We start from the raw sequence: 9,068 nt of genomic DNA, 5'->3' as shown, positions 1-9,068 counted from the left end.
TAGATGAATGGATGGAGGGATGATGGATGGATGAATGGACGGAGGGATGATGGATGGATGGCTGGGGGGTGGATAGATGAATGGATGGAGGGATGATGGATAGATGAATGGACGGAGGGATGATGGATGGATGGCTGGGGGTGGATAGATGAATGGATGGAGGGATGATGGATGGATGAATGGATGGAGGGATGATGGATGGATGGCTGGGGGGTGGATAGATGAATGTATGGAGGGATGATGGATGGATGAATGGATGGAGGGATGATGGATGGATGGCTGGGGGGTGGATAGATGAATGTATGGAGGGATGATGGATAGATGAATGGATGGAGGGATGATGGATGGATGAATGGACGGAGGGATGATGGATAGATGAATGGACGGAGGGATGATGGATGGATGGCTGGGGGTGGATAGATGAATGGATGGAGGGATGATGGATGGATGAATGGATGGAGGGATGATGGATGGATGGCTGGGGGGTGGATAGATGAATGGATGGAGGGATGATGGATGGGTGGCTGGGGGGTGGATAGATGAATGGATGGAGGGATGATGGATGGATGAATGGACAGAGGGATGATGGATGGATGGCTGGGGGGTGGATAGATGAATGTATGGAGGGATGATGGATAGATGAATGGATGGAGGGATGATGGATGGATGAATGGACGGAGGGATGATGGATAGATGAACGGATGGAGGGATGATGGATGGATGAATGGATGGAGGGATGATGGATGGATGGCTGGGGGGTGGATAGATGAACGGATGGAGGGAGATGGATGGATGAACGGATGGAGGGATGATGGATGGATGAATGGATGGAGGGATGATGGATGGATGGAGGGATGATGGATAGATGAATGGATGGAGGGATGATGGATGGATGAATGGATGGAGGGATGATGGATGGATGGTTGGGGGTAGATAGATGAATGGATGGAGGGATGATGGATGGATGAATGGATGGAGGGATGATGGATGGATGAATGGATGGAGGGATGATGGATGGATGGCTGGGGGGTGGATAGATGAATGGATGGAGGGATGATGGATGGATGGCTGGGGGGTGGATAGATGAACGGATGGAGGGATGATGGATAGATGAACAGATGGAGGGATGATGGATGGATGAATGGATGGAGGGATGATGGATGGATGAATGGATGGAGGGATGATGGATGGATGGCTGGGGGGTGGATAGATGAATGGATGGAGGGATGATGGATGGATGAATGGACGGAGGGATGATGGATGGATGGCTGGGGGGTGGATAGATGAATGGATGGAGGGATGATGGATAGATGAATGGACGGAGGGATGATGGATGGATGGATGGGGGGTGGATAGATGAATGGATGGAGGGATGATGGATGGATGAATGGATGGAGGGATGATGGATGGATGGCTGGGGGGTGGATAGATGAATGGATGGAGGGATGATGGATGGATGAATGGATGGAGGGATGATGGATGGATGGCTGGGGGGTGGATAGATGAATGGATGGAGGGATGATGGATGGATGAATGGATGGAGGGATGATGGATGGATGAATGGATGGAGGGATGATGGATGGATGGCTGGGGGGTGGATAGATGAATGGATGGAGGGATGATGGATAGATGAATGGATGGAGGGATGATGGATAGATGAATGGATGGAGGGATGATGGATGGATGGCTGGGGGGTGGATAGATGAATGGATGGAGGGATGATGGATGGATGAATGGATGGAGGGATGATGGATAGATGAATGGATGGAGGGATGATGGATGGATGGATGGGGGGTGGATAGATGAATGGATGGAGGGATGATGGATGGATGGTTGGGGGATGATAGATGAATGGATGGAAGGATGACAGACGGATGGTTGGGGATGGGATAGATGAATGAATCAAAGGATAGACGGATAATCCTTGCTTCTCCTAGGAAGACCAGCTGACACTGGATTTTCCACTTTTTTCTTCGCACCCTGACCTCCAAGACTCTTTCCTGTCGCTCACATCTCTAGGCCCCCAGATCCATGCTGATGGGGTCAGAGATTCCGATTACTGTCCCTCCCCTCCTGTCACTGGGGAAATGTTATTCTGGCTTCTGGTTCCCCTTGCTCCCTCCTCAGGAGTCTGGGCCCCTCGCCCTCTACAACCAGGCCTTGCATTTCCCACCCCCCTGTTCTGAAGAGATTCAGCCAACTTTTCCAGGCACCTCCCCTGGGATACAAGAGGGGACAAACATAGAAACTTCATGGGGTTGACAGTCTGATGAGGAGACAGACAGTAAGACCAAGAAGTAAAACATTTAGACATCAGAAGATTACAAGGACTGTAGGAAAAAGCAACACGGGGGGTGCCTGGGTGGCTCAGTCGGTTAAGCGTCCCACTTCGGCTCAGGTCATGATCTCGTGGTCCATGAGTTCGAGCCCCGGGTCGGGCTCTGTGCTGACTGCTCAGAGCCTGGAGCCTGCTTCCGATTCTGTGTCTCCCTCTCTTTCTGCCCCTCCCCCGTTCATGCTCTGTCTCTCTCTGTCTCAAAAATAAATAAACGTTAAAAAATAATTAAAAAAAAAAAAAAGAAAAAAGCAACACGGGAAAGGGGTGAAGACCTTGGCGGGGAGAGCTCAGGGAGGGGAGGCAGGACCAACTGCGGTGAATGGGGTGGGGGGGGAGCCCAAAGCATCCGGCTGTCTGGGGAAGAGCACACCAGACAGGGGAATGGCGAGTGCAAAGGCCCTGAGGTGCAAGCACTCCTATGTCACAGCGCCATCTTGTTTGGCCGGTCTCTTGCCCACTCAGGCACAGCCTCCAGGCCCACCTTCTCCCTTCAGCATTCTCCTGTAAACTCTCCCCGGGTCTTCCCAGATGTCCTTGTCTCCCAGGGTGCCCCCGCCCCCCCCCCCCCCCCCCCCCGCCAGCTTCCTTCCCAGCCTCCTCAAGGATCTGAGTGTTCCGGTCCTCCTAGACTCTCCCTCTCCTCTTGACCTTGAGGCCGGCCCAGGCGGGCTTCTCCCGTGGTTCTGACTGTGCTGGGGTGGGGCTGGGGGAGGCTCCCCACACCCCAGCACTTTAGCGCTGGGCTTTTGGGCAGATGAACCGAGGGCGCGCAACGCCCCAGGTCCTTTGCCTTCTGCCCACAGTCAGAGCGAGAGCAGGCAATGCTGTGTGGCCACGGGCAGCTCACCCCACCTCTCTGAGCTGCCTTTCTCCATCTGTTTCCTGAGTCTGACCTGCCCCACCCCTCCCACTGTGCAACGTAGAAGACCGTGACTGTGGGGCGCCTGGGGGGCTCAGTCGGTTAGGCGTCTGACTTCGGCTCAGGTCCTGATCTCGCGGTCCATGAGTTCGAGCCCCGGGTCGGGCTCTGTGCCGACAGCTCGGAGCCTGGAGCCTGTTTCGGATTCTGTGTCTCCCTCTCTCTGACCCTCCCCCGTTCATGCTCTGTCTCTCTCTGTCTCAAAAATCAATAAACATTTAAAAAGATATAAAAACAAAAGCAAAAATAAGTCAGCGACAGGACAGTGGGGCTGGACGCTGACACGCTTGCGGGAGGGAACAGCAAAGCCTGGGGTGACCGGGACGCACGTGGATATCCCCCAGATGGAAACCCAGGAGGAGGCATGATTCCGGGGAGCCCCTGAGCCCCCACCCCACGCTGCGGATGGTGTGTGTCTTAGCAGCCCGGGAGGGGCCCAGAGGGGATGGTAGGGGCCCCTGGGAGACACAGCCCTCTGGGCCCAGGGCTTCCAGAAGCTCAGAGAAGAAAGTCCGAGGGGTTAAAGGCACTCACTCGGGCTTACACATGGCTCACGGGCGACGGTTCGTGACCCCCACTTTTCAGACGGGGACCCTGAGGCTCACGAGGGCACGTGACTGGATCAAGGTCACGCACTGAGCGAGGGCTGGCCATCTGCCGGCCCTCTGGCTGTGGGGGAGCACAGAGGAGGGAGGCTCCCAGTTGGAGGGAAGCCTGGGGCTCTCCGGGGGGAGACAGGGCAGAAAGCCAGAGGGCCAGGAGAAAGGGACAGGAGAATGCGCAGCAGAAAATGCCAGGCCTTCCCGGAGCAGGGCGGGGACAGCCCGGAGCACCTCAGCCCCGGAGACACACAGCCCAGAGCCCCTGGGAGCCTTGTCTACATCACACAGCTCTCAGAGTTCAAGTGCTGGGACCCCTGGAGCCCGGGGAAGCTCCTGGCTGAGGGCAGGGAGGGCAGGGGAGGGGAGGGCAGGGGAGGGGCCCAACACTGCAGCCTGGGGTGGCTGGAGGGGCCCAGAAGGCCAGCGGACAGACTCACTCGCCTGGCCCGCCCGCCTGGCCTGCCGGAGAGTAAGATATCAGGGGTTGGAGATCATGTAGGCAGAGCACCTTGTGATCTCGGGCTGGCTGCCTGCCCTCTCTGAGCCTCCACTCGCTCATCTGCAGACGGGCCACGGGCAGGGGCCGCGGGGGTGGGGGGGCGGGTGTCGCCAAGGCTGTGGAGGACGGGAGGAACCGCAGACTCCGGGGGCAGACCGATGGGGTTCGGGTTTGCTTCCGGCCGCCCCATCACGGCCGTGGCACTTTCCCTCTCGGCCTCAGTTTCCCCATCCGGAAAGCGGGTACCGGACGAGTGTCCGACTCACCCCCGGGAACAGAGGAGTCATGCTCCGGAGGTGGGGAGGGCTGTGCCCTGACCTCTGCCTCGAGGGCCGGGCCGAGGAGCCCAGGGCCCATCCTCCCGCCCTCCAAGCTCCCCGCCTGGGGACCCGGGGACCCGGGGACAAGGGCTCTGGCTCTGGGACCCAGCTGCATCCCGGACCCCGCCCACCCCTGCCGTCTCCCATCTCCCCCAAACAGAGCAGGTGGTTCCTCCCGGCGTCCCAGCCCTTAGAACAGCGCCTGCCTTGCCCCCTGGGCGCTCAGTAAAGATTTCTTGAATGAATGCAAGTGTGGATGAATGAATGAACTCTCTGCGATAGGACTGGCCTTTTTGTCACGGTAGCCAACCGAGGCTCCAGAGGGGTATGCCCAGAACCACCAGCCGGGGAGGTTCCCTTGTGGCGCTAGACTTAGGCCTTGGACTCTGCCCCCCCCGCCCCTTCCCCCCCCCCCAGCCCCGCCACGCCACGGTCGACATTCCTCAGATGTGCCCATCACCCTCCTCCCCTCCCCACCCTCGGAGAAGGGCGGCTCTCTCCCAGCCTCTCCCTGCTGTCGGAGGCGTGGGTAGCAGCTTGGAGAACCGGCTGGGTGCTGCCCCTCCCCTTGGGCGCGGAGGTAGGCACCTGGCGGACGCCCCGGGTGGCAGGCGTCACCGCTGCACATACCCGGTCCCCGCGCGCCGCCGGCTCCCTGCGCGTCCTCCCCTCCCCGCCCTCACCCGCCGCCTGCCATGGACGGGCCCGCGGAGCCCCGGATCCCGGCCCTGTGGGACGGCCCTGAGGACATCTCGGACATCAGGTGAGGCCCAGAGCCGGGCGCGAGCCAGGAGATCCCCCCTCCACCCCGCCGCCTGGAGGAGGTGGCCTGGGGGGAGAGCCACAGGTCCGTTTCGCCCCGGTGGCTGCCAGGCTCCTGCTGCCTCCGGCCTGGCCTGGCGGGACCCAGCTGGCCCTTCCACCCTGGGATGCAGGTCCCTCCTGGAAGGGAGTGGGGCACGGGCTGTGCCGAGTTAGCAGCTGGGACCTGTGAGGTGGCCCTGACCGCTGCGGGGCCTCAGTTTGTCTCTCTTTCGAAGGTGTCTTCCTGATGCGGGGCTGGGCGAGGGCAGGGATTTGGCTCAGAGCAAACGGTCAGGACACAGGAGGGTCTGTTGTCGCCTTTTCCTCCCGGACACCCCGAGGGACCCTCAGATGGGGGTGTTGCCCCTCACAGGGGCTCAGGATGTGGTCCCTGCTCTGTTTGGGGGAGGTGGGAGACGGCAGGGGTGGGCGGGGTCCGGGATGCAGCTGGGTCCCAGAGCCAGAACCCTTGTCCCTGGGTCCCGGGTCCCCAGGCGGGGAGCTTGGAGGGCGGGAGGATGGGCCCTGGGCTCCTCGGCCCGGCCCTCGAGGCAGAGGTCAGGGCACAGCCCTCCCCACCTCCGGAGCATGACTCCTCTGTTCCCGGGGGTGAGTCGGACACTCGTCCGGTACCCGCTTTCCGGATGGGGAAACTGAGGCCGAGAGGGAAAGTGCCACGGCCGTGATGGGGCGGCCGGAAGCAAACCCGAACCCCATCGGTCTGCCCCCGGAGTCTGCGGTTCCTCCCGTCCTCCACAGCCTTGGCGACACCCGCCCCCCCACCCCCGCAGCCCCTGCCCGTGGCCCGTCTGCAGATGAGCGAGTGGAGGCTCAGAGAGGGCAGGCAGCTAGCCCGAGATCACAAGGTGCTCTGCCTACATGATCTCCAACCCCTGATATCTTACTCTCCGGCAGGCCAGGCGGGCGGGCCAGGCGAGTGAGTCTGTCCGCTGGCCTTCTGGGCCCCTCCAGCCACCCCAGGCTGCAGTGTTGGGCCCCTCCCCTGCCCTCCCCTCCCCTGCCCTCCCTGCCCTCAGCCAGGAGCTTCCCCGGGCTCCAGGGGTCCCAGCACTTGAACTCTGAGAGCTGTGTGATGTAGACAAGGCTCCCAGGGGCTCTGGGCTGTGTGTCTCCGGGGCTGAGGTGCTCCGGGCTGTCCCCGCCTTGCTCCGGGAAGGCCTGGCATTTTCTGCTCCGCATTCTCCTGTCCCTTTCTCCTGGCCCTCTGGCTTTCTGCCCTGTCTCCCCCCGGAGAGCCCCAGGCTTCCCTCCAACTGGGAGCCTCCCTCCTCTGTGCTCCCCCACAGCCAGAGGGCCGGCAGATGGCCAGCCCTCGCTCAGTGCGTGACCTTGATCCAGTCACGTGCCCTCGTGAGCCTCAGGGTCCCCGTCTGAAAAGTGGGGGTCACGAACCGTCGCCCGTGAGCCATGTGTAGGCCCGAGTGAGTGCCTTTAGCCCCTCGGACTTTCTTCTCTGAGCTTCTAGAAGCCCTGGGCCCAGAGGGCTGTGTCTCCCAGGGGCCCCTACCATCCCCTCTGGGCCCCTCCCGGGCTGCTAAGACACACACCATCCGCAGCGTGGGGCGGGGGCTCAGGGGCTCCCCGGAATCGTGCCTCCTCCTGGGTTTCCATCTGGGGGATATCCACGTGGGTCCCGGTCACCCCAGGCTTTGCTGTTCCCTCCCGCAGGCGTGTCAGCGTCCAGCCCCACCGTCCTGTCGCTGGACCCTCCACCCACACCCTCCTTCTGCCTGTCCCCCCCACGCCTCCTCTCCCACCACCCCCAGCCTCACCCCAGCCTCCCTGTCTCCGGTCCTTCCCAGAGCTGCCCCTCCTCTCCCCCCAGTCCCAAGGTTTTCTGGGCCCTGGTGGTCAGGCCTCCTTCCTGTACCCCAGGACTTCACATTCCCTGGCCACATGCCTCGCCTTCTCTGCCCCAGTGCCTTTGCATGTTCGTTTCCTCTGAGGATTCCCGGAGAAGTCTTTTCTCATCTCCAAATCCACCCGTAGCCATCCCCAGCTCAAGTTCCCTCTGTAGCTCCCTAGCGCCCATCCTGATGGTTTCTAAAACGTTTAAGACACAGATTGCTCTGTCCCAGAGAAATCCTACTCCGGAGCAGAAATACTAGAGATCAAGACGGAGCTGGCTGTAAAATGGGGGAGTAGGGCTGGGGTCTCGCCGCTCGCCCTGCTTCTTCCGTGGGAGCTCCTCTCCGCACAGTCCCCACCTTCCTCAGTGCCTGAGCCCCACCTGGTTGCCACCACACCCGCTCTCGGGGCCTGGACCTCCCACCTTCAGGCCTTTGCATGTATCCAAACATTCCTTTGCCCGGGGACGACCTCTCTCCCGCAAAGTCTTTCTCACCCAATTTCGGATCCTTGGTCCCTGACCACACTTCCAGCTTCAAAGGCATCCCACGCATCAAACCGTGGACAGTTCGCGGGTAGGGACAGAGTTGGGCCACCCCGGGGCCCCAGCAGGTCTCTGAGAAGGATGTCAAGGAATGAATGGAGGAAAGATGAGGCAAGCCCCGAGCAAGGATGAGGCAGGACCAGAAGGCGGGTGAGCAGGGGAGAGGAGGGGCAGACAGCAGGCAAGTCTGGATCACAGGGGAGCAAAGGGCAGTGGGGACATTCCCATGGGGACCCTTGTTACGCAGCCGCCCCATGAGTGGCTCTTCATGTCCAGCGAAAGGAATGAATCACAGGTCGCCAGCTGCAGCGTGATTCCATTTTTTTTACCAACCCCCCCAAGCCCAAAAAGCCGATATCTCGCCGTCGGAGTACAGGCTCTCAGGACAAAAGTCTCTTTAAAAAAGCGAGCCACGGGGGACGGCGGGGGCGGGGCTCAGTCCGTTGAGCAGCCGCATCCGACCTCAGCTCAGGTCATGATCTCGCGGGTTCGTGGGTTCGAGCCCCGCGTTGGGCTCTGGGTTGAGGGTTGGGAGCCTGGCCGGCTTCGGATTCCGTGTCTCTCTCTCTCTCTCTCTCTCTGCGCCCCTCCCCCCACCCCCAAATAAAATAAACATTTAAAAGAACTAAAACCAAAAAACCAAAAGCAATGGACAAGGATTTCATCGGGATAGCGGTTGAGGAGCCCAGAGACACCCGCAAGGCAACGCTGCTCAGAATGTTCTCGTTCACGGGGTTTGTTAGAAATCAAGCCTTATAAATTGTGTGGGCGTCCCGTGTACCAAAAGGGGGTCCCGAGGGCAAAATAAGAATTTGCCAAGGGAAATGTTAAAAGCGGGAGGCAGGCAGGACGCGTGGGCAGTTTATGTTCAGCTTACGGTCCGTGGCGCCCAAGGCGACACAGGCCCAGGGGACGTTCGTCCCTTTTCGCCCTTGCTTATGCGCTCACCGCACCGGGTGCCTGCCACACATTCAGCCGCTTCGCCTTCACAACAAGTGAGATTAACCCGCGCAGATGACTAGCTCTTATCATCCCGTTTATGGTTGAGACACCGGAGGCCCAGAGAGGTTGAGCAAGCTGCCCGAGGTCACACAGCTGTCAGGTAGGGTGTAGCCAGGATTTGAACCGAGCCTGCCCGACTCGCAGGCCCTGGCTGGGATGAGCAAGACGAGG

At 60.3% G+C, this 9,068-nt stretch overlaps 1 protein-coding gene across 1 annotated transcript in view; it reads left to right on the top strand.

Moving 5' to 3' along the window:
- Positions 1–5,187: 5,187 nt before the first annotated feature.
- Positions 5,188–9,068, top strand: part of SULT2B1 (sulfotransferase family 2B member 1) — a 31,166-nt gene continuing 27,285 nt past the window's right edge. Inside the window, exon 1 of the mRNA XM_042969420.1 lies at positions 5,188–5,441. Within this exon, the coding sequence (XP_042825354.1) occupies positions 5,374–5,441 (68 nt within the window). The 5' untranslated portion in view covers positions 5,188–5,373. The remainder of the gene's footprint in view (positions 5,442–9,068) is intronic.

This window comes from Panthera tigris, chromosome E2, assembly GCF_018350195.1.
Source record: "Panthera tigris isolate Pti1 chromosome E2, P.tigris_Pti1_mat1.1, whole genome shotgun sequence".
NCBI classification, from domain to species: Eukaryota; Metazoa; Chordata; class Mammalia; order Carnivora; family Felidae; genus Panthera; species Panthera tigris.
Note: the sequence above shows the minus strand (reverse complement) of the source record. Positions and strands in the feature narration are given on the sequence as shown.